The sequence below is a fragment of the Notamacropus eugenii genome, chromosome 6 (genome assembly GCF_028372415.1).
Source record: "Notamacropus eugenii isolate mMacEug1 chromosome 6, mMacEug1.pri_v2, whole genome shotgun sequence".
NCBI classification, from domain to species: Eukaryota; Metazoa; Chordata; class Mammalia; order Diprotodontia; family Macropodidae; genus Notamacropus; species Notamacropus eugenii.
This window is the reverse complement of record NC_092877.1, coordinates 33,782,602-33,808,537: the sequence shown is the minus strand read 5'-3', so window position 1 is coordinate 33,808,537 and position 25,936 is coordinate 33,782,602. Positions and strand designations below refer to the sequence as shown.

Below are 25,936 nucleotides of genomic sequence, written 5' to 3'. Positions count from 1 at the left end.
TACAGAATGTCCTGGGACATTGAGAGTTTAGGTGACTTAACTACAGAATAACACCTGCTATACATATGTCACAAAGTTGTTGTGAAGATCAAGTGAGATTTGGAAGTATAATTCCTTGCAAACCAAAATGCCAGCGATTATGATAAAGAGGCAGTGTAGAGTAATAGACAGAAAACTGAGCTAGGCACCAACAAAGACTGTGTGACCCTGAACAAGTCCCTTATCTTCTCAGCACTCTAGGCAACATTCTATGGCTAGAAGTTGCAAAGACACATTTCCATGCAGGAGTTCCCTGTACAATGAAGTGACAAATTTAGCCTTATTCCTGCGTTTCAGTCATCTGGTGAAGGTGAATGAGACCACAGAAGTTCTTCAAAATAATCCTTCTCTCTGTGACTCCTCTCTTCCTCTCTCACCATCAGCCTATAGAAGTTCATCACATGGTGAAATCAGGCACTATGTCTCCCTTGTATCATTTTTAACAATGTCATTCTTCAGGGGAGTTATGAGTGATCAACAGACAATCACTCAGCCAATAACTACTTACTACGTACCTACTAAGTGCCAGGCACTGTGTTAATTACTGGGGATATAAAGGGAGGCATAAAACAATTCCTACCCTCAAGGAATTTCTAGTCTTTCCACTAAAGGGGAAGATAACATAAAAAGAAGCTAAAAGGTGCATGTGTTGGGGGCATTGGGATTGGGAATGGCCTGAGAGTTTACCCAGAGCCAGGGCTTGATGCAATCCTGCAGCCAGGGTGGGCAATGATCTGAGGAAGTGTTAGTTCCAGAGGTGATTTCATGTTGCAGAATGCTAAGTTTCTAGAGATGATAAAGTCTAGGGAAGTAGCCAGGTGGGAAATGATGAGAATTCCCTGGGTGCCATCTTTAAATGGAGGAGGATCAGAAGCCTGCTTACTATCTACACCTCCAAGATGTTTCTGTAAAAAGATAGGGACTTCTGGGAAGAAGTCCCAGAAGTCTATCCCCCACCCTCTCCAATTAGAGGAAGGGAGGGGGTATAGGGATAATAGAGTGTACTGAGGAGACATGAGTTTACCAGTTAATTTCATCCTGCAGAAAAATGAGTTTCTGGAGATTATGACAATGGCAGGGTGCTACCTTTGGTGAGGACTTGGATGCAACTGTTGGGATGCTGACAATGGTTGAGAACTCTAAGCTGGAGAGATGACGGAAATGTGTAATGTGGCATACTGAAAAGTTTTATTCTGAAACTTAAAATGCAGCCTCATTGGCCCAGTGGTTCTGCTCTCATAGATACCATATCATGTGGTACAAATGCCCTTGGACAACACCCTGATGATACCCTCTGATCTCTGAGCCCAACTGCAATCTAGAAACCACAAGGCCTCACATTCACCACTTCTATTTCACCTCAACTCAGAGTAACCTTTACGGCATGGTTAAAGAAAATTTGCCTCTTTTTCACTGTAAGGCACCAGCAATATTGTCAATCTGTCTTCAGCAGATGGTTTTTCTACTTAATGACTTTAAAGGAGGTAGAAAAGCTTTAATCAATGCCTGGAAGAAAAATGCTAAGAAATTATATGCAGAGTTACAAAAAAAAATCAAAGACATCTCCGACACATTGTCCAGCAGACAAAAACATATTGACATGCTGTTCCTGAAAGGAAATGGAATTAGATTGCTGGATAACACGTGGGCCGGCCTTCCCGCTACCATCCACAACTCCCCAGGGATGCTAGCTAGGTATCTGGGGCTCAGACAAAGTGCTCACATGTCCACTATATCTGCCTATTTTTATTACACAAGAGGAATTACAATTTCATATCTTACACACGCACACACACATACACACAGAATTTGCCACATGTGCTCAAGACCATTTTATTTCCTATTTCCTTTTGTTGTCAATACTTTCTCCCTTCTTCTCTACCTCAAATTATCATATTAATACTTTTTTGGGTTCATATCTTGTATTCCATCAGCAAACTGTAAGTTTCTTGAAGGCCGGGACTGTTTTTCATTTTGTCTTTTGACCTTTAACACTCAAAGTGATATCCTGTATATATTCAAGGTAATTTTGTTTTAAAAATGAAATTTTGTTGAATTAAATTAGAAAGAGATTGCTTTTTCTGTCAGGCAGGAAAGAAGAGGTAAGGCTCAACAGAAGTGCTCCCTTTATTTAAAAATAATATTGCTCTACTGAAATGCTTACAGGGTACTGAAGAGCCACAAAGATGCGGGCTCAAATCCAACTCTGATCCATACTGATGTGACCTAGGGAAAGTCAACTGACCTCTCAGTGCCCCAGGCAAACTCTGAGTCTATAAATTGCAGAACAATTGGTTCCTCACAAAGAGTTCTCTACATCAATGAAATCACAGGTATAAACACACCATGTACACAAAGTATTTTCAAACTTGAAGTTTGGCTTAGCACTGAAAAGTCCAAGAGGATAAAGAGTTACCAATGAATATAGACTTTTTTAATGTAGAGATCAGCTGGGAATTCCATTGCTATGTGACCTTGGGAAAGTCACATTTTCTTTGTCCCCACTTTCTCTTCAGCAAAAGAATGAGGAGAGAGGACCAGTAATTTGATTGATAAAGGAAATTCCCAATAAGGACACTCTTGACCAATCCAGATCAGCAGGTATTCTGTTCTCAGAGTGTTGCCTGAGCATCTCAGTGGCTGGCCCAGGATCAAGTAGCCAGTGTGTATTAGAGAAGGGATTTGAACCCATTCTTGGCTCTGAGGTCAGTTGACCTCTAACATCCCTTGCAGATGCACTTTATGAGTTTATAATATGCCAGGGTTGTATCTATTAAGGAATGGTAGACTCATAGAGCCCTAAAATATTAGAAGCGGAAAGAGCCTTAGCGATTCTCTTAGCTGGCTTTTGAGAATAATTTAAATACGCACATTTCCAAAATGAGCTTTTAGATGCCTGTGGGAGCCTCCTACTTCCCTCCACACACAAGCTGCTCAAGGAGAAGGGGTGCTGGTATGAGCAAGGAGGAGAGAACAAGCCTCCTGTTGGGTCCCACATGACAACGTGGAATATTAGAATGCAGTTGTTTACTTCAAATAAAATCTGATTTTTAAACCTCAAGAGTCAGTCATAGATTTTCAAACTGCTCCACAGGACCCCAGGATTATGGCATGTCTTAGGGGAGACAGTGTAGCAGAGCGAGTAGAACAATTTCTCTGGAGATAGACAGCCTTCAATCAAACCCCACCTCGGATCATTGCTGCCTGTGCAGCCTTGAGCAGGACACAACTTTCCTGAGTCTCAGTTTTCTCACCTGTGAAAGGAAGAACTTAAGTTGGAAGGTCTCTGAGCTGCCTTCCCACTATAGATCTGTGATGTAAGGGGGTTTTTGAAAGCACTTATGATCTGACTAATCCACCTATCTGCTCCCTCCTTCACCTCCAATCCTCACATTTAACTGAATGAATGACTAAAATATAGAGGCTGAAGAACACAGAACCCAACACCTCCAAAATCCTGTTATTTCTTATAATTAATCATTTCCTAAGATTTTTATTGCAACACAAGTTGCAAGACTCCCAGGAAGAATGTTTTTTACAGGGATTGGCTTGGTTGAGCCTTCCAAAAAAGTAAAAAAAGGAACTGTTTGCTTGTGTCTTGTGAAAGGGTCTATCCTGAGCTACCCACATCTATCCTTCAGTGCAGCCTGATTGCTGGGCTCCTCCAAAGGTCAATTAATAAATTAGTGCTAATGAGAATTTAGCACCAGAAAAGAAAACCAACAGCCATGACCATGTGTACTGTCAGCATTGCTGCTAGAAAGGAAAAATGACTGGTCAGGCTTTGGACTTGATTATGTAAAATAACCTCCTTTCTACAATTAAAGAAAGGGAGGGATCTCTTCTCCCAAGGAGACTGGAATTTCTTTATTGGAAATATCAGTATTCCCTAGAAGCAGATCCGTGAAAAGCTTCCCAGGTGGGTGTGAATTGTCAAAGCTTTGAAAATGAAGGCGACAGCATTTTCTGGGAGGCTTACAACCCAAAATCTTCCAAGCCTTAACAATGCCATGGCTCCTTTCGAAGGCTTCCCTGGGGCACTGGCTGTGTACTGATAGGCCTGTCAGCCCCTCATCACTCAAAGTAAGCAGGGCCATGGACCATAACACAAATGTCCACTGTAAATATGCATCTGTCTAATTGCATGGAACTGTGTACAAACTGAATATTCATGACCTAACAAAGGGTGTATTTTTAAGTAACTCTATCCAGTACTTAACATACTCTCTCTCACTGAAAAGACCCACAGATTATAGCAGATCTAGGCCTATCAGGATGCCAGGTTACTCTTAGATGGGCCTGATGCTGAAAGAACCCCAAGCTAGGAGTCAGAAAACCTGTGTCCCAGACTTATCTTTGCCAGCTTCCTTCGGGACACAGAGTGCCACCTCCTACATGAGGCTGTTTCTGATGCCTACTAATTATTAGCACTTTCTTACTTTTAAATTACCTTGTATGAAAGAGACTCTGAATTTTCTTATCAGTGTATGTGCTATATTCACCTCGTCTCTGCCTCCCATTCGACCTTCTGAGATACCTGATTAATCTTCCTAAAAACACTCTTCAAATCATATCACTCCCTGGCTCAAAAACCTTTGATGGCTCCTGACTGTTTGATGAATTCAACTCAAACTCTTTAGCCAGACATTCAGGGCCTTTTCTGGTTTGTCCCCCAGCCTCCCTCACTAGACCACTATTACATTGACCTCTTCTTTATAGTTTTGTTGATTCTCAAAAACTCCCTGCCACATTCAGCCTTTGTACCTTGGTTCACACTATATCCATTGCCTATACTATCTTTCTCTCTATTTTTCACTTGTCAATAATCCATCCATCCTTCAAGGTCTAAGTGAAATGCCACCTTCTTCATGACTACTTCCCGCCTTCAGACTCTATCCAATTCTTTCTAATGCACTTAACTATAATACACAATTTTGATGTCTGTCCCTTATCCCCCAGTAAAGCATCTTGAGATCAGGGACCATATGTCCTATGATGACCCCATGCTTCCACTGAAAATTTTTTTTACTACCAACATTTTACCAATGTTGCTGTTTGGCAAAGAAACAAGAAATATAGGAGTTTCTAAGGAAATTAAACCGAATTGTCACACAGAGAGCTCTACCAAAGGATGTAGAGGATGGAAACAGACTCTAAGATATAACAAATGAGGAACTTCAAAGATGAATGGGTATAAAGGATGTCATCCAGGAAATGTATGATAGGAAGAGAAAGTGAGTCAATCATGTAGTGAGGGTGAGGGATGGCAGGTGAGCAGCTGACACTTTGCTAGTACTCTCCCAAAATCAGGAAGAAGGAGGAAGGCTTCTAGCATTCAGGGGAGGGGGAGAAATCCCTTCTGGTGAATGGATGAAAAGAAATGGGTAAGGGTAGCCCTGCAAAGGTAGGCAGAGATGAGTTGTAAGAGATTTGTCAAAGGGAACTCCCAAATTGAGGACACTGTACATCCACTGGAGTATTTGGCTAATGGGTATCTCCCCCATTATCTAATACAAGACTAATAACACAGTAACTACTTTTTTTTAATAAGATGGGTGCCTCAAATAGAACTTAATTCCTAAGAGAACCAAAAGGACAGATTCATGCCCCAATCCTCCCAAGGGCTCAGTGACTGTGGAATTGAATCCCCCAACCTTGCTGACACCTACAATAAGTTTTTCAATCTGTAGGTCTTTCGCACCAGCCCTCCTGCCCCTGGGCTACACATCCTGCTTGAAATGAGAAGAAAAATAAAATCTATCAGATATTACTCCAGGCTTCAGGCAAAAGGTAAGGCAACCATCTGCTTGTTGTGATGAAAGAGAATGAGATAGATATGTTAATATGAAATGTTCACCTTCAGCTCTCTTCTCATTTCTACCCTCCCTTTTTCCTTGTCAAGGATGGAGTGACTCTTTTCAGATGGAAACCATCAGAAATGATCAGAAAAGTCTTAGTAATTCAAGACTACACAAACAAGGGACACTATACCTATGAACATGACTAGTGATAATGGGGGAACCAGAATAGATCTCTCATACTGGACACACAAGTCAGGAACCTGGGCAGGGATAGTCCAGACAGGAAGGAGCCAGGAAAATGCCATGAGAGTCAAATGATTTGGTGCTATGCTCATCAAGATTTTCAATGGTAGTTTAACGTCTAGAGGGCATACTTATCAAATGTGTAGCTGATACAAAAGCTGGGAAGCAGATCCAAATACATATGTGTGTACATATATACATATGTGTGTGTACATGTGTGTGTACATATGTATATGTATACATAGAATAATAGCGTGACTCCAAAAACATGAAATTATGTTGAAATAAATGTAAAGTCCAATGCTAGGGTTCAAACAATAATCTACACAAATACAGAATAGAGAAGGCAGAGACAGACAATAATTCATGTGAAAAAAGATTGGGAAGCTTCTGTGGATTGTAAATTCAATATAAATCAGGAGCATGGATGGCATGGCAGCCCCAATATATAACTTGCTTTTAAGCCTCGTTAATAGAAGTATGGTGTTTAAGTAATCAATCAATCAACAAGCATTTATTAAGTGCTTACTCTGTGTCAGGCACTGTACTAAGTGCTAGGGATAAAAATAAAGGCAAAAATGTGGTCTCTATCCTTAAGGAGCTCAGGTGACAGTCGCATTTTACTCTCTTTTACTCAGAATAAATCTAGAGTGTTTTGTTCAGTAGGGCAGCTAGGTGGCACAGAGAATAGACCATTGGTCTTGGAATCGGGAAGACTCACTTTCATGAGTTCAAATCCAGCCTCAGACACTTACTTGCTGTGTGACCCTAGGCAAGTCACTTCACCCTGATTGCCTCAGTTTCCTCATCTGTAAAATGCACTGTCAAGGAACTGGCAAACAACTCAATTACCTTGGCCAAGAAAACCCCCAAATGGGGTCATGGAGAGTCAGACATGACTGAAAAATGACAACACCATTTTGTGGAGTCACCACACTTCAGGAAAAATATTAGTAAACAGCACTACATCCAGAGAAGGCCAGCCTGGATGGGGAGAACTAAGGAAAATGGGGTTGCTTAGCCTCGAGAAAAGAAAATATTGTTGAGGGGAGAGATGGAAGCACTAATTTAAAACCATGAGATTGTAGATCTAGAAGGGATGTCAGAGGCCAACCCTACAAACTCCCTCTTTTTACAGTTGAGGAAACTAAGACCTAGAGAGGTGAGAGTCATACCAGCAGTAAGCATCAGAGCTGAGATTTGAACCCAGATCCTCTGGGTACAGTAATGCTGTTCTTTCCATATGGTTGTCACATAGAAGAGGAATCAGACATGGTCTTCTGAGCCTCAAAGGGCAGAATTAACTGCTATAAAAATTGGTGGCTGACCAAAAGCAGATTTCAACTCAATGCAAGAAAGAATTTTTTGACAATTAATGGCATCTGGAAGTAGAATAAGGTGCCTTAGGGAATGGGGATAGGGTGTCCTCCCTCACTGGGGTTTTCAAGTGGATGCTGGAGGACCATTTGTTAGAGATGCTGCTAAAGGGATTCCCTCTTGGCTACAAATTGGAGATTAAATAATCTCTCTCTCCCTCTGTGTCTGTCTCTCTGTCTCTGTCTCTCTCTCTGTCTCTGTCTCTCTGTCTGTCTCTGTCTCTGTCTCTGTCTCTCTCTGTCTCTCTGTCTCTGTTTCTCTCTCTGTCTGTGTCTCTCTGTCTCTGTTTCTCTCTCTGTCTCTCTCTGTTTCTCTCTCTGTCTCTCTCTCTGTCTCTGTCTCTCTCTGTCTCTGTCTCTCTCTGTCTCTCTCTGTCTCTGTCTCTCTCTGTCTCTGTCTCTCTCTGTCTCTCTGTCTCTCTGTCTCTCTCTCTCTCTCTCTCTCTCTCTCTCTCTCTCTCTCTCTCTCTCTCTCTCTCTCTTTCTCTCTCTCTGTCTCTCTCTCTCTCTCTCTCTTTCCTTTCTTCCCTGGACCTGTGATTGTATCAATGTAAGGAGCTCTCAATGTGGAAACTCTATCTCTGCAGACAAGAAATTATTCTCTGACTTAGTCTTAGAGTATTGTCTGGACCACTGAGACGTTTAAATAACTCACCTAGTATATGTCATAGATGAGGCCTGAACCCAGGACTTCCTGACAGGGAGGTAAACTCTCTGTCTATTCCACCATTCTGCCTCTGATGTCTACTACTGGGAAAGAATTTAGGTCAAGCCTGTTTAGAAGGCAAGAAATTGGATTTCTGACTATGTAACTAATCTGAGACTATTCCTGCACTGAGAAAACAACTTCCTGTACATTCTCCCACCAGTGTCCTCCCAAGTCTGATAGGACAAATTGGAACTGGAGGAAGCAGTGAGACGTCCTGAAAAGAACAGGGACTTTCTTTTGCCATCCCCAGAGACATGAGTGATCTACCATTCCAGCCAATGGAACACTCCATAGGGATGTCAGGGAAGAGTGGAAATTTCTTATCTCCTCTTAGAAAATAAATTATGCTTTATCTCTTCCTTTTGTGCTACAGGCCTAAATCAAAGATGAGTTCAACTCTATGCTCCTTCAAGAAAGAGAAGCTCCACATTTAGCTGGATGCCTCCTAATTTCATTCTTTCCCTGCCTCTTCTTTTCCCTTCTGTACATATAAAATTACTTTGGTTTGAGGGTTACCACAAGCGACAGCTTTATTAAGATGAAACTACCGTCATTCTCCCCCCAACCCCTTAGAGCTTCAGACTTTTCCCATCCAGTTGCAATATGGGAATTTGAGAGGAAAGGGAGAGGGCAGTATCAGTGTAGAAAAGGCCACATTTTAAGCACCACCAGCCCTCCCCAAAGGGTTTCAGCATTTGTTTTTCTTTGCTAAGACTAGAAAGAGCAACATAAACTGTGAGGCACCAGAAGTCAAAACATCAGGGTACTATAGTGGGAAAATATTCAGACTCTTGGAATATGTTTATTTGACTACAAAACTGTAAATGGCAAAGGATAGGAAAGCAGAGCCAACAGTCTCTGAAATCCAAGCTTAAGTGTGATCTGAACCCAGACTACCTTGTCAAAACTACTTGAGCCACAGAATGGTATGGGGGATGGTGGGGGTGTCAGATTTGGAGTCAGAGGAACAAGAGTTAAATCTTGTTTTGGCTATTTACCACCAGGGTGACCTTGGGCAAACCCTTTCATCTATGTGAGCCCTAGTCCCTTCTTCTCTAAAGAGCAAATGATTCCTTTCAAGTAAATACCCCCATACTCTACCCTACAGGTCAATTTACTGCCTTCCAAAAAGTCACCATGGCTCCCAGTTATCAAAGATGCATCTCAGAGTGTTAAGAAAAGAAATCCAGACTGTCACAGAAACTAACTCTCATTCTTAGTGCCTGGAACAAACACAGTCCTAAACTGAATGACCAGAAATGGGATTGTAAAGTCAAAAACAAAGCCGGAAGGGACCTCAGAAGCCTTCTAGTCTAACCCCACCATACACTGATTGTGAAATTGAGCTTGGTTGCCCAGGGTTACACAGGTAGCGATCTTCAGAAGAGGGACCATAGCCACAGAGCTACAAATAACCTTAGACGTCCTCTCCTCCAATTCCTTTGTTTTACAAATGAGGAAACTGAGGCCCAAGTAGATTAAATGACTTGTCCAAGGTATCAGAGGCAGGCTTTGAACCTATCTCCTCTAACTCTGACACCAGCGTAATTTCCACCATAAGACGCTGCTTCCCTAAATCAGCCTCCAAGTTTGTGTGTGGTTTGGGAGAGGAAGAAGGTTTAGAGAGAGAGAAAGATCCTGCTGGTTCATGCTCTACCAGGGTCATTTCCACTGGGAAGGGGAGCAGCCCATCAAGTCACTATCTTGCCTCACACTTGACAATCCATCTCCTACCTTTGTACCTCTATGCTGACCATCCTCCATGACTGGAATCATATTCCTTTCTCCTCACAGAGCCCCTTGTTCCCATTAAGACTCAGTTCATGCCCCATCTGTGCATCCTGATATCCCACAACTGCCAGTGACCTCCGACCTAAACTACCTTATCTGGAATATGTATTTATTCCATACACATTTTTTTTTGTGCATGTTATCTCCCCTGATAGGATATACCTTAAGGGCAGAGATTCTTTAATTTTTGTCTTTATATCCCTGGTGCCTACCATGATTCCTGACATATAGTGGGCCCTTAATAGATGATCATTGATTGATTAATTGAGTCTTCTATCACTTCCAGGATTTGGCCCACTTGCTTCCCTATTTTGCTGCCACCATTCATTCTCCACCACCACCCACCCTCCACCACTACCATCCATTCATCACCATCTATTCTCCACCACCATCCATTTATCACCATCTATTCTCCATTACCATCAACTCTCCATCACCATCCATTCTCCATTACCATCAACTCTCCATCACCATTCATTCTCCACCACTATCCACTCTCCCCTACTACTATCCATTCATCACCATCCATTCTCCATCACCATTCATTCCCCACCACCATCCATTCTTGCCACTTGGGTTCCTCCCTTCCCAGGCTCACTGTGCAGACCCACTGTTTTCTGATCTCTCCCTAACTTCCTGTTCTGCCAAATAAACCTAGAAAAAAATTGGCACGTTTTTGAGAGTTTTTACTACTAGTAGCAATAGAAAAATGGACAGAGGTCAAATCTAACACAGGCAAGGTTGAAAGTTTCAGAAGTCATTAAAACCAGCAGTAACAGCATCCTTGATTTTTACCAAAGGGTAAGTGAAGCCAGATCACTTGTAACCCTCTTTCTCCGAATGATCTCTCCCAGTCCCCACCTGTTACAGCCCCTCTAACCACACAGTATGCTGGAGCAAGAAAAGCAAGGAAGTGGAGATGGTGGCCTGAAGATGGAAGGTATAATACTCACAAGAGAATAGGGTGAGGTGGGGATAGTCTAAGATTATGGTCTAAGACAGAGCATGATGGGTAGGTGACTGTATGCCTAACTCCACTGAGATGATAGAATTCAAGTGCATGGGGTAGCTGAGTGAATGATTTTATACTGATATGGTTGGCAATGAGTGAGCAAGCATGCCCTGAGTTTGTGGGGCATGACTCTGCATGCATCCGACTCTGGGTGGTGTCCGAGACATGAGAAGGCCCTATGTAAATGTTATAAACCAATAAAAATTTAGTGTCTGCATAAAGACTTCTTAAATTCTCTGCCAGGCTTCTGGAAGTAGGTTTTTATAAGCTCTTTTTTTTCAACCATAGCACCTTCTGGGACACTCTGTAATTATGACATAACTTTTAGGATATAACTGAGAGGCAGTGTAGTGTCATAGAAACTCAACTACCTGGAAGTCCAGGGTACTAGACCTTGCAATGCCACGGATCAGTTGCATCTTGTCTGATTTCTGAGACTCAGTTTCCTGTCTGTAAAATCAAAGAGTAGGACAAGGTGATCTCAAGCATCAACAGGCTACAGTTAATTTTGTAAGCAACATATCCTTTGTATAAAACAAGATAAGCTTTTAAAAAGTTTCTATGAATGAGGATTTTTAAAACTTCAAATTGAATTTGAAGTCTTTAAAAGCTGCTTTAAAAACTAAAACTTAAGTGGACATCATTTTATTTAAGTTTTTAAAACTCAAAAATATTACCCCAGAAGAAGAATACAAATTCTAATTATCTATGTATATATTTGAGACAATATGCTCATGTCGCTATCTCTAGATATTTTTGTCAATATTCTCAATCCCATACACCAGAATCTATGGTTAACTGCTAGAAAAGAATTAGTTATGAGTTCAGCAACCCACAACACCCTCCTTCATGACAATTTTAATCAACTTCAAAGCTAAGGATAACCTATTCTAATGTGCTTCAAAGTTACAACAGTAAACTAATGGTCATCACGTAAGTACCTGTATTCATCAGAATATAATGGTAAAACAGCAAAGAAATTTTGTCTTCAAGCTAATTTATTTTATACTGAGATCTCATTTAAGAACTTTCCAATGAAGTAAACTTATATTTTTCCTGAGCAAATACATAAACAAGAAGAGAAGCAATGATTGACTTAGCTATATATTTGGTTGTTCATGTTGTCTAGAATATAAAAATAAAAATTTTTGCAAATTTGTGAATACGGAGACTTGAGCAACTAGATGGCATCATCACGCATAGAGTGTTGGGGCTAGAGTCAGCAAGACTCACTTTCCTGAGTTCAAATCTGGCCTCAGACATTTACTAGCAGTGTGACCCTGGACTAGTCACTTAACCCCATTTGCCTCATGAGCAGGAGAAGGAAATGACAAACCACTCCAGTATCTCTGCCAAGAAAACCCCAAAGGAGGTCATGAAGAGTCAAACACAACTGAACAACGACAAAAGTAACAATAATTTCCTATTGAAGAAAAAATTCTAAATATATGTGACACCTAGAGGCCAGGGGTAAAACAAGAGGGATTCTGGACAAAGACAATTGGGGTTCTCAGTTGCCAGAGGGGATAAGTAGGTATTGTCTTCATACCACAGCAAGAAGAAGGGCATGAGCTGCCAATAAATCAATAAACAAAAATCTATTAAGTACCTACTGTGCTCCAGGTCCTTGTTAGTCACTGGAGATACAAATATAAAAACAAAACAGTCCCTGTCCTGCAAGCTAATCATTCAGCTAAATATATGTATGTCTCTAGAAACCATCAAGCCCCATATAAATGTCACTCCTCTAGTCAAGAGGTGAAAGGCCAGCGTCCCTCACTATCTTCTCATCAAGGTAGCTCAATGATATTGGATTTTAGAACAATGTGGGGTACATAGTAGGTGCTTAATAAATGCCTATTGATTAATACTAGGAGGAATTGGTTCTCATTCAGACATATCCAACTGGTTTTCCAAAAAGGGATATGGCAGGGACTAACTGGCTGAAGCCACAGCTATATTAACAAAGGTTATGGAAGTTTTCAGAACAAAGCAAGAGAATGGGGCATGCCTAGAACACAGGCAATGGGATAGGCCCCAAAAACCCAAGAGGATTTTTAGACTATCACAATTATCATTCAGCTTCTGGATGTGGCTGCAAATTTTTTCGTGTGGAAGAAAAACACATCAAAATAAGTCACTGCTTTAAAATGTATATAGTATGCATTTTCTAAAAATGAAACAACCTCCATCTATGAGCTGTGAAGAATGTATGCTGTTAAAGTTATATTGAACATCAAGAAGGCACTTTTTGTAGGGGGAAGGGAAAAAAAAGATTAAACTGAGTCTTCCTGACAAGTGATTTAAATCGCATCTTCCTGACTGTGATTGAAATTATGACTTAAATCAATTTGATTTAAATCAAATTCACCCTAGAAGAAAGATAATCCAAAGTCAAGCGAGAAGAAATGCCTAGCTCTGTTCTTTCACACTGTCAGCTAAAAACTGGGGGAAACCTTGAACGGCCTTTGGGTAGGCATCTGGAGAAAGCAGTTCTACTCAGTAGAGCCTTCCGACAGGATAATGAGGAGCCTTCAAAGTACTGCCCATAGCACTGTCTCCTGCAAACAAAGCCACATTCTTGGAATTGTCCAGTGGCTCGAGCAGCTGCATTAAGTGAGTTTGTGAAGGTAAATATTTTTAGGACAAAAGGAAAGGCAGGCATTTGGGTGTTTCATGACGGCATGAAATAAGGAGAGAACTTTGCTAAGCAGACAGATTGTCTAATCTAGAGACTGGTGATTGGATTTGACAAATTCCCATTAACTCTAGTTTGGTCATCTCTATAATTTAATTTATGATCAGCACAGGTTGGATTTGGCTCCTGATACACACATCCATTCGTATTGAGCTAAGCCCTACCAGGATCTCCCTCCCCCTTCCCAAAAATGCATCATGAGCACCACAAGGCCTTTCCACTGACCTTGCAGCTACACCCTCCTAGAAGTATTTTCTCTCACAGCTAAAATGTGAGCGTTGGGGAGCAGGGGGAGTCTTGCCCAACATTCTGCAAAGTGTTTGGCACCTGCTAAGTGCTTTATAAGATAGCTCCATCACTCAGCTCTTCTTTTTCACTAGCTGTCCCCCATGCCTGGAATTCTCTCCCTCCTCATCTATGTCTCCTGGCCTCCCAGAATTCCTTAAGTCTCAGCTAAAGCCCCTGCATGCGTGTGCCTTCTCTGTATGAATAATTTTTCATGTATCCTCCCTATAGCTTGTTTGCACATAGTTGTTTACATGGTATCACCCTTACTAGACTGTGAGAATTTCTTGAGGGCAGGGACCATTTTTGTCATGTTTTTGCTTTGGGTTTTTTTTTGTTTTCTTTGAATATTCAGTGCTTAGTGGGGTACCTAGCACATAGAAGGTGTTTAAAAATTGCTTACTGACTTCCCTTGACTGGACTTATAAATGTGCCCTCTCCCATCCCATTCTGTTCTCCATATAGTAGGAGATAGAGAGATAACCTTGGAACTAAAGAGGCCTGGATTCAGGTTCTGCTTCTGATACTTACTGAGGCGGTAAGTCATCTGCCCTCTCAAGGCTATAGGCAACTGCCTAAAGCTCTAAGTACAGAAAAGATGCCATCTTGTCTTGGTAGAGGGAATTTCCTCATCCTTACCAGGATCCATGAAGTTCTCTTTACCAGGGAAGATATCATAAGCTCAATCCCTTTCCTTATCTCTATCCCATTCTCGAAGCCAGCCTCAGTTATGGGACCAGATCATACATTTCAATAATTTCTGTGGGTCCTTCCATCCTCTCCCCATTCACAGCAAAAGTCAACAAGGATGCCCCTCTTTAATGGAATCAATTTTAATTCCATGACTATATTCAATGTAAGCAGAGGAGGGGGATGGCAAGGAACTCAGCAATTATTTTATAGAGTTCCATTTATCAGTATGTCCACCACTAAGTCTGTGATCCAATATCTTAGCCAAACTGATGTGAGGATATAGGTCCCATAATTCTTCTGGATCCCTGCAGAACTTAGTCTGTATTCAAGTATTTGAAGAGGCATCTGGAGGAAGAACGGTTTGGCTTGTTCCATTTGTCACCAAAGGGCAGAACAAGGAGTCGTGGGTAGAAGAGGCAAAGAGCCAAATTCAGGATAAATGTCAAGGGAAAACTTCCCAGCACCTGGAGCTGTCCAAAAATGGAATGGGCTGCCTTGGGAAGAAGAGTATTCCATCTGAGTGGTGGCCTCCGAACAAGGCACTACCACCACTACCACCAACTCCATTCTCATTCTCTCTCTCTCTCTCTCTCTCTCTCTCTCTCTCTCTCTCTCTCTCTCTCTCTCTCTCTCTCTCTCTCTCTCCCTCTCCCTCTCCCTCTCCTTCTCCCTCTCCCTCTCCTTCTCCCTATTCCTCCCTTTCTCCCTCTTCTCCATCTCTTTCCACCTCTTTCTCTGTCTCTGTATTTCTCTCTGTCTCTCTCTCCATGTCTATCACTTCCTGTGTCTGTTTTACTCTCTTTCTCTTGATGGGTCTCTGCATTTCTTTCTATCTCTGTGTCTGTTTCTCCTTTCTCCCTATCTCTCTCTGACTCTACATCTCTTGCTGTCTCCGTATCTGTTTCTTTGCCTCTCATATTTCTGTCTCTGTATCTCCACTATTTTCTGTGTCTGTCTCTTTCTTTCTCTGTCTCTACATCTCTCTCTGTCTTTGTATTTCTATCACTTTTTGTATCTACCTTTTTGTCTCTGTCTCTGCAGCTCTGTCTCTCTGTACCTCTGTGTGTCTTTGTTTCTGTTTCTCTCTGTCTCTCATCTCTGGCTCTTGTCTCTCTGTCACACACACACACACACACACACACACACACACACACACACACACACACACACACACACACACACACTGAAGGAGAGTGGCTAAGATAGAAGATCGCAGACACTCCAAGCTCAGAAACTATCTGGCCAAGAATCTCTGCTATAACTTTGGCAACAAGGGGCCATGCAGCCTCCACTCAAAAACCTCAGGAGAAAAGGTGACACTCCTCCCCCTCCCCCAACTAAAAGCCCATTCCCTCCTGGACAGCTCTGAGTATTGGGACTTCCTGCTGAATTTTGTTTCCCCTCACCTCCAGTCCAGTTCAGCCTCTCCATTCTTCAGTTCCTCCCAGCAGATGCTCTGCGAATTCCTCTAAGGCGTTCTCCCTCCATCAAGAGGACATAAGAGAGATTAACTAGAGAGTTCACACCATCTATTGAGTTCCTTTGAGACAGGAAGCACATAGATATAAAACCTTATTACAGCAATAAAGAGAAACCTGAAAACCCCTTCATTTGGGGGCTGTGTTCTAGGCAAGAAAAAACGATTTCTGTAGTGTAGATCAAGGCAGATCTTCTGCAAGGATAATAGGAAATGTCACCAGCCTCTACTGGAAGAGAGATTCGTTCAATAAAAGAAGAAAGCCCCATTTATGGGGCCAGGGTAAGATTTTTGCTTACTTTTCACTTCCCCACACATAACTCACATGGCTATTAATATGGACTCCTACTGTTTTGAGCAAATAAACAGCTGCTGATGTTTTGTGACCAAAATCATTCTATTAAAGCTTTCCTCTGTAACTGTACTTTCTCCTTCTCCAAACCTTAAGAGGCTCTGACAGAAGGGGGGGAAAGCCTGAGTGCCTACATGCACACCAACCCTGAACAAATGGCTGAAAAGAAAAGTGAAGGGGCAGAAGAAAAGAGGCAGTGGAAAGGGTTCTAGCTCTACAGACAGAAGGCTTGGGTTCAAATCCCACCTCCAACAACTACTACTTCTATGGTCTTGGGAAAGTAGAAAACTACAGGGCCTTGGTTTCTTTGTCTGTAAAATGAGGGCGTTGGGCTCCGGAGCTTCTGAGGATCCCTCAGAATAGTAGGAAGGTAGTAATTCTTGATGAATGTGAATGACTGAAACTTCCTTTCTAAATTCTGAAATTAAGTCAAAGGTGAAGCACAAAAAGCAACAGAAACAGGGATACCTGGCACATGCTAGGCCCTTAATATGCTTGTTCACTGTCAGAGGATGAGAGCAAACTAGGAACTCAAAAGGCAAGTGTAATGTACTGCCTGGGGGCACTCTAATCTATTTTTTTTTTAATCTAGAAAAATGAAGATGGAAAAGGTCTTAAAGAGGAAAAAGCCCCAAGCACATGGCAAAAAGAAAAGGGAAGAGAGTTGTGGATCTCTGTGATCATTCACAAGTTAGAAGGCTAGGGCCCCAAGGTGGGAGTTTGGAGTCCTGGGTCAGAGGTGGAAGCTAGAAGTGAAAAACATGACTGGAAAGTAACAGAGAGAATATGCACTGCTGAATCTATAATCTCATGACAAGAAGCATATATTCTACTCAAGTGATCAAAACATGATCTAGTGGACAGAGTACTGGACGTCAAATCAGGAGGAGTGGTGTACGTCAACTATTAGTTCTGGGCCATGGGCAAAAACCTCAGTTTCCTATCTATGAAATGGGGATAAGAATACTTGTAGCACCTACCTCTTAGGCTTTTGAAGCTTAAAAAAGATATGTGAAACACTCTGCAAACTTTAAAGAACCAAAATAAATGCCTGCTATTATTATTATTCAAATAAGAATGTCAGAATTGGAGGATTTTTTTTAAATGCTCCATTTCCAATTCTCCTGGAGAATCTACACCAACCTACGTACCAAGAGCAAGTAACAATTTATGTCAAGTGAGTAGAAAATAATGCCGAATTTATTTAGTTAATGCAGCATACTTCTTGAGGATTTTTTTTCCTTTTTAAATCTTTGGATTGCCTTTTCTTACATGCTACCCCCAACTTCTCCTCCATCAAGACATGGCCCTGGTCTATTAATAAATTTCCCAATCCAACCTTAAATTCTATTACTGTGCTGTCTCCAAGTATCAACTCCATTGTTACTAATGCAATTTTACCTGCAATTGCTGTTCATTCACAGGGATAACAACAGCTCACATTTATATTACATCCTCAGCTCCGATAAACTCCAAGCACTTAGCCAACATTATATACTTCATCTTTAAGATGTTCTTGCAGCTGATAGAAGTTAGGCCTTCTTATTCATCTTGGTGATTGCCTGGGGAAAGGGTCACTTTTAAGTGGTACCCACATGGTCACTGAGGCTAACCAAGGAAAGAAAAAACTAATCTCCTGAATGACAGACTTAAACCAAGTATTTTTGTCACTTCCTACCACAGGCAATTCATCTCATCCATCTCAGCCTCATCAGTAAAATAAAGAGTATAAGACTAGATGGTCTCTGGGATTCCTTCCAACTCCAAATCTAGGATTCAAACATAACACATGACCATTTCCTAAATTTTTTAAGGGACCAATTTTTACACCACATACAGTCTGTTATCTTGGTAAGCAACTTGATATTACTGATCAGATGTACATTAATGTACATATAATGTGTCTAATGTACTTTCGTGAAATGAAAATTGTTAATAATACATTCTTCCTATTGTTGGAATGAACTAGATTCAATAAGGGAGGATAATGGATTTGGAAATCAATCAGATACTCTAACACACTATTAATTACAATATTCAAAAAAACGTGCTTGAAAGTAACCCAACCAATAATTCAATTTCTTTTGCAGATGTTTAATTTCTTGTTTCTCAAAGTCTCCCACTCCATCTCCTCAAAAAAAAAGTGTGATCTTGACTATTCCCCTAAGATATTTGTTATTAAAAGTCTATTGTTATGTTCATTAAAAGTATCTGTTTAAAATACCTGTCAAGAATAACTCTTGATTTTTCTCAAAACTACCTCAGGGAGTATGTAAACTCCCTGAAGGCAGGGTCGTTGACTTTTCTATTTTTGTTTCCAGCATCTAACATGGTACAAAGCATATAGATACAATACATGCTTGCTGAACTGGTTATACAATTGCACTCTACAACTTCTAAATTCCCATTCCAAAATGCAAGCTTATCTTTGGCACCCCTCTGAATTCATCAGTATACCCTGCTTACAAGGGTTCATCTTTCTGTTTTATTCACCCTTATTTTTGTTCATAGATGACCAAGGTAAGAAGCACATTTTTTTTAAGTTAGCCCCTCATTTCCAATTCATTTCATGAAAAAAAGTTTAAGATCTGCAATTTATACTCCCTAGAGATTCCCAAACACCATCTAATTAAATCATTCAAGCAGAAAACAAATTAAAATGAAATATTAGGGCAACCCCCATGAGGAAAATATACTTTTTACTGTTGACTGAATGAAGACCTTGGGGTGAGTCAAGCTCCAGAGCTACTTCTAATTATAAGGTCCATTCATTCACATTCGTGGATGGTGATGGTGACATTTCAGAGAGGCAGCTTTAGATATTGGTTCAAATTCCTACTTTACTCCTTCAGAGCCTTATGACTTAAATGTGTCAGAATCGGACAGGTTCCAATCCTTCATCCAAAATCTCCTAGCTGTGTGACCATGGGCAAGTCATGTAGTAGGAATAGTAGTAGTAGTAGTGGTAGTAGTAGTAGTAGTAGTAGTAGTAGTAGTAGTAGTAGTAGTAGTAGTAGTGGTGGTGGTGGTAGTAGTGGTAGTAGTAGTAGTAGTGGTAGTAGTAGTAGTGGTGGTGGTAGTAGTAGTAGTGGTAGTAGTAGTAGTGGTAGTAGTAGTAGTAGTGGTAGTAGTAGTAGTAGTAGTAGCAGCTAACATTTATGTAGTGTTAACTATGTGCCAGGTATCATGCTAAGCACTTGACAATCATTATCTCATTTGATCCTCATCATAACCCTGAGAAGTAGGAGCTATTATTATCATCGCCATTGTACAGAAGAAGAAATTGAGTCAAACACAGGTGAAATGACTTGCCCAGGGTCACACAACCACTAAATATCTGAAGCTGGATTTTGAACTCAAGTCTTTCAGACTCCAGACTCAATGCTCTTTCTTCTGTACCGCCTACCTTCCCTTTAACCACAGATAATTTCTTATCTGAAAAATGGAGATGATAACATCTTTAAAACTTACTTCACAGAGGTTTTGTGAGGTTCAAAGGAAATAATGTATATAAAGTCTTTTGTAAACCTTAAACTTACATGTTGTTAAAACTTATTTCCTTGGTAACATCTCTGGATCTCAGCTTCCCCATCTGTAAAATGACTGCATAGTTACATCCAGCTCTAAATTGGCATGGTTATTATGTTATGATTTTTATCTTCCAATATGGCTTCCCTTTGGTGGAAAAGATGAAGGCTGAACTATACTCTGAGGGTACATGAACATTATTTGAAGAATGATTATGAGCCACAAATAATGCTAACTTGGTAGCGTATACTGATAGAGCTGAGAACAAGCTCAATCAATCATGTTGGTCAAGAGTTCACCCACTGGCTTCCTTGAATCAAGATCAAATTGGTTTATTCAGGTACCATATTGGCATTCTTAAAGCACATGTCTGCTCTTCCATTCAATAAACATCAATGGACCATTATTACCTTTAGTAATACCAACGCCTCTTGGGCCTTTGAAGAACTCCACGATCTGGCTCCAACTTTTCTTTCCGGACATATTTCTTATAACTCCAACCAAATTTCCTGTTTCTGTGTCCCATGCCAGCAATGCTCTCCCTCCATACATTTGCCTCTTTGAGTTCTAGTTCTATTTAAAGCTCAGTTCCAGCGTCATCTTCTATAAGAAGTCTTTCCTGATTCCTCCACCCCACCTCCTACAATTATGCTGAACATAAATCTCCCCCATTAGAATGTAAGCCCCTTGGAATCACTCTGCTTTGCTGTTGTTTTGTTTTGGGGTTTTTTTGTATACACAGAACCTAGCACTGACCAGCTCATAGTGAGCTCTAGATAAACCGAACTAGGCTGTGAGGCTACATGAATATTAATTGGAGGATGATTATAAGCCTGACTCAGCAACATAACCTAATAGCACTGCCAACAAGCTCTATCAGCCAACTTGGTCAAGGTCCCACCCATTGGCTTCCCTAAATCAAGACCAAACTTTTAGCATCTGTTGATTGATTGATGAATTAAGCTAAAGAATCTTGATCCCTGAAGTTTGGTTCATCGAGTCCTTTAAGACATTTATTTTCTAATGTGCTCAGGGACATTCAGTATGCCCTTTCAAACCTCTGTCTTTAAAAGGTGAAGCCTTGTTGCTTTGTTGGCTCCCCCAGGTTTTCTGTTATGAACAATGCCTAATTGCAGGGTTTTTCTTAAAGAAGGTCACAATACCTACTCTATTTTAACAGCACATTCGCCAAATGGCTCACAGCTATAACTGCATATCTGGCTCTCGAAGAATTTTTGTATTGTACTCTGCCTGCCTCTTTTCTGACCAAAGGGAAACGTATGGGACATCATAGAATCATAGACTTTCAAACTTGGAGCTGAATGGAACCTCTGAGGCCACCGAATCTGGCTCATACCTGACCAAGAATTTCTCGTACAATGTTCCCAAGCTGTTTTTGGTTGAAGAAGTGCATGGAATGCCAACCTACCACCTCCCAAGGTAGTATATCCCACCTATTTTTATGGCTTGAATTGTTGAGAAGTTTCCCCTTCTATCAAGCCAAAATCTGCCTCTCCTCAGCCTTCACTCATTACTCCTGGTTCTGACATCCAAAGCCAAACAGAAAAAGCTCAATCCCTCTTTAATATAAATAGTTCTTAAATGCTTAAAGACTATTACCATGTCTTCACTAAGTCCCAAACGGAAATATGTATATAAACAGTGTCTACTCCAGCATAGAGAGCATTCTTCACTCTGAAAGTAATTAAACTTGTTTCCAGCACTCCTGTCTCTGACCTGCTCTGGGTAGCTCCAGGTATTCACAGGTCAGAGTTTGATTTTGGCCAGGATTATATTTAAAATTCTGTTAACAATAATTGGTGGCAGCAGTTTAAGGGGTGGATGTAGGGTGAAGCCTTGAGCCCTCAAATACATGAGATAAGGAACTAGGTATCACTAGGATCTTTTTCCAGAATCCCAACTCACTTTATTTAGCAGTTCTGATGCTCTGACTCTTGCTCCATCATTGGGCTTAGACTTTGATCAAGACCACCTTTCATGGTGCGGAATGTTCCAGGGTCCCTTTTCTTCATCAGATCACTCTGGTAAGGCCTGTTGTTTTTGTTTTGGGGTGTTTTCTGTACACTAATTGGCTTTTTTGCTTGTGTGTATCTGGAAGCTTAATAAACATGCTATCTATTCCTTTATCCAAGTCATCGAGGAAAGAGGCAAATAGCACAGGATGAAGCAGCAATCTCTGGAGCCCACCACTAAAGATATTCTTTGGAGTGAGCACTAGAACATAAATGACTCCCTTTGGATCTGGTCCCCTAAATAGTTCTGGATTCATCTAATTATACTATCATCTGGCCCATATCTTTCCATCCTTTCCACAAGAATAACATGACGGATGGTCACATGGTTTGTTGTGGTTGCTACTTCCTTTTCTAGACCTTCACTAACTAATCTTTTAATAACAAAAACTAGAATTTTGCCAATCATCTAAGACAAGTTCACAGATCTGTAGCCTCCAGACTTCATTTTCTTCCCCTTTTTAAAAATTGAAATGGCCATCCTTCTTAAGTCCTGTGCCACACCTCTTTTATTCTCCAAGGTCTTTCAAATAAGCAGTAATTCAGCAATCCCAACCTCTAGTTATTTTGATACCCTGGGATGTTACAGATTTATAACATTATAACCATATATATATATATATATACATATATATATATATAACCATTATAACCATTAACATTATAACCTAGATTTAGGTTATAGATTTCGTTTTGGAAGGAGGCTTAGAGATGAACAAACTGAGGTCCAGAGAGGTTTGGTGATTTCTTTGCATGAAGGTAGAAAGTGGTAGAGGTACCTTGACTGTGAATTCATAAGAACAGGTAGGTGATCTCCTACTATATTCCTACATATTAGGGGGTTTCAGTCCCTCACTTATCATTTTGTTCTAACTTCTCTGGTCCAAGTCTATTCTCCTTAACAAAGAAAAGTAAAATACAGAGTTCAGCATCTCTTCCTTCTCTCCATCGTCCATTATTATCACCATCTTGTTGAACCTAAGCAGTGAATCCTCACTCAGGCTTTCTTTGTGCCTCCTTTCCCTCTATTATAGCTTGAAAAGAAAATACCTTTGTGGTTGGCCTTAGCTTTCCCATCCAGGAGCCAAGGTCCCAGTTCAGTCTGATGCCCCTATTATTTCTACTGAAAACATCTATAAATAAAAATCAACCCTGATTCTGGGAGCAGACTTGAAATGTTCATGTCAGGCCACTAGTGAGCCTCATTTCACAAAGTTCTGAATGCCCCTGAGGCAAAAATTCCATTTCTACTGTGGAGTAACTTTTGAAAACCAGATGCACCTGATGACAAAGTCCAAGTTAGACCTAGGAGCAACAAGCTTCTGATAGGCAGAAAAGGCTCCTATGGTGGCCTGGTTAATGGACAGAAGGCAGGTGTGCTATGGAGATCTGCACACTGAGGCCAGTTGTTTTTAACAGATCTGTCCAGCAAAAGAGAGTTACACTTTTTCTGACTACTGAACAGCCTGTGTCAGGATGTGGCCTGGGGATGACACTGAAGTGGAAAGCTCCCTTCCAAAGAGAGAAATCCTGGCCCCCCTTTCCAACCACAGGGACTGCCGGGTAGAAGACAGATCTAACTCAGTCTGGGAGTGGGGATAGCCAGTGAGCCCTGTGTTGTCAGATGGATTGAATGTAAAATTCAAGCACTCCCCGAACCACAGTGACTTGTTGAGGTGAGGAGAAGCAGGGTACAGTGTCCCACCTCCTCGTCTCTCCTGGGGGTGGGGGGAGGGGAGGGAGCGTCCTCAGCTATGGGCCTGTCGGGCAGGGGGCAGGGAGTGCTCCAAAGGCTATCACCCCACCCTGGGCGGCATAAGCAGCTTCGAGCGAGCTCCTGGCCAAAAAAAAAAAAAAAAAAACCACACTCGAAGAAGAATATCCTCCTGCCTTCAAGCCAGTAGCCGGAACGAAGAGCTGACACCGCCTAGCACGCATCAGGAATGCTAGGGAAAAGGGATGCTTTAAGCCTCCCCTCGACACACACAGGCACACACAGGCAGGCGCGCGCACGCACGCACGCACACACATACACACATAGACATAGACATGGGCACATTCAGGCATGGAGGCGCAAGAAAGCAGACACACTCGATTCTAGGTCCTCAGGACCCCCTTCCCCCCTCAACTCCGGTCAGGATCCCGGGTGCTCTTCCTAGCTTGGCGCCTCCCGATCTCTGAGTTATAGGGTCCAGCTCCAGCACTAGCTCCAACTCCAGGGCTGCCAACCTAGTTGCAAGCCCATGACTATGCCCAGGGCCCCAAGCTCCCAGGGACTCCGATTTCCATCACCTGCGCCCGCCTCGAGAGAACTCGGGTGATCAGTATTCACGAGTGACGGAAACGGGGGGCAGAGGCTGGGGAGTTGAGGAGCAAAGAAGGGGTTAGGCAAGGGGAGGGGCAGTTTGCGAGGCCCCTCCCTCAGGGTCGCAGGCTGGGGGATTCCCTGCTTCCACGCTCCTTCCAGCTGTCCAGCTACTAGCCCCGAAAGGAGAGCAGGGAAGACCGAACCGCCGCGCTGCCTCCTTTCTTCGTTCTTTCCCGGACCGGTTCCTACACCCCGCCCCCAACCCCCCTCACCGCGCTCTCTGAGGGGTGGGGGTGCAGGGAAAGAGGGGCGCAAGGTCTGCTAGGGCCCAGCCCCTGTTTCCCTACCCCAGGCAGCAGGGAATAAGAGTGTGTGTGTGTGTGTGTGTGTGTGTGTGTGTGTGTGTGTGTGTGTGTGTGTGTGTATGAGAGAGAGAGAGAGAGAGAGAGAGAGAGAGAGAGAGAGAGCCAGCACGTGTCTAATTTTTGTGTGACTACGTGCTGGTCACTCCTTTGCCGGTTAGGGAGGGTGTGCACATGTATCGATGTGTGTGAATGAGTCTCTCTGTTTCTGTCTCTATTTCTCTTTCTGTGTGTGTGTGTCTCTCTCTCACACACACATAGCCCGCCTCAGGCACGAGTGAATACTCCCTGCGTGTACATGTGTATACACAGATAGCATCTGCAGGTTGGTCACAGGTAAAGTCTCCCATGCAGCCACCCTCCACATGCGCGCACACTTTCATGTGTGCTCTTACAGACTATTGTTATCGTTGACTAGCCACACCGACGCCGGCCGAGGTTACATGTACGTCCACATAGAAACAAGTGTTCCGCCTCCGCCCTCACCTCTTTCATCCTCCTCTTTTATCACAATACACATACACACACACACACATACACACTCACACACACCCCACCATCACCACCAACCGGTCGGTCCTGCAAAGTTTCCCAAGGAAACCTCGGAGGCGAAAGGGCTAGGCGTACCTTGAATGTGCTGCTTGATGACATTCTCCAGGTGGTCCAGACGCTCGATGATCCTGAGCGTGTCGCCTTTGTCCTCTTCCAGCTTCTTGTCGGGCACTGGCTCCTGCACCCGCACGTAGACGCTGGCGATATAGTTGGTGACCCAGCCCACGTAAAGCAGGCAGATGATGTTGGTCATGCCGCTCAGGATCACGCAGGTGGACACCAAAGTTTTGGTCTTCCTGGTGCACACCATCCTGCGCTCCCTCCATAGAGAGGGGGAGCTCCCCACGCTCCCCCAGGCCGCTGGACTGCCCCCAATCCCTGCTGGTCCCCACACCCAGCCACACGCTCCAAAGGATTCCGCGATCTGGAACCGGCGGGATGGCGCGGTGCTGACTGCCAGGCTCTAAGGTCCGTGGCTTCAGAAGGCAAAGCCTGGGCTTCCAGCTCAGGGCCCGGAGCCCTCGCGCGGGATCTTCGCTGCACAGTCCCAAGTTTGTTGCTCCTGCTGCCGCCGCCGGCCAGGCTAATAGCTCTATTTACTAGAAGACCCGCAAACAAATGGGAGAAACGAAGCCGAAGCTCCTCCAGCAGCCGCTCAGCTGCGCCCAGCAGCCGGG

The 25,936-nt window shown here is 42.5% G+C and overlaps 1 protein-coding gene across 5 annotated transcripts in view; it reads right to left on the bottom strand.

The window, feature by feature from the left end:
* Positions 1-25,693, bottom strand: part of GALNT18 (polypeptide N-acetylgalactosaminyltransferase 18) — a 512,574-nt gene extending 486,881 nt beyond the window's left edge. For all 5 annotated transcript variants that reach the window (XM_072619429.1, XM_072619432.1, XM_072619433.1 and 2 more), the window contains exon 1: positions 25,335-25,693. In XM_072619429.1, the coding sequence (XP_072475530.1) occupies positions 25,335-25,569 (235 nt within the window). In that variant the 5' untranslated portion in view covers positions 25,570-25,693. The remainder of the gene's footprint in view (positions 1-25,334) is intronic.
* Between the last annotated feature and the right edge of the window lie 243 nt (positions 25,694-25,936).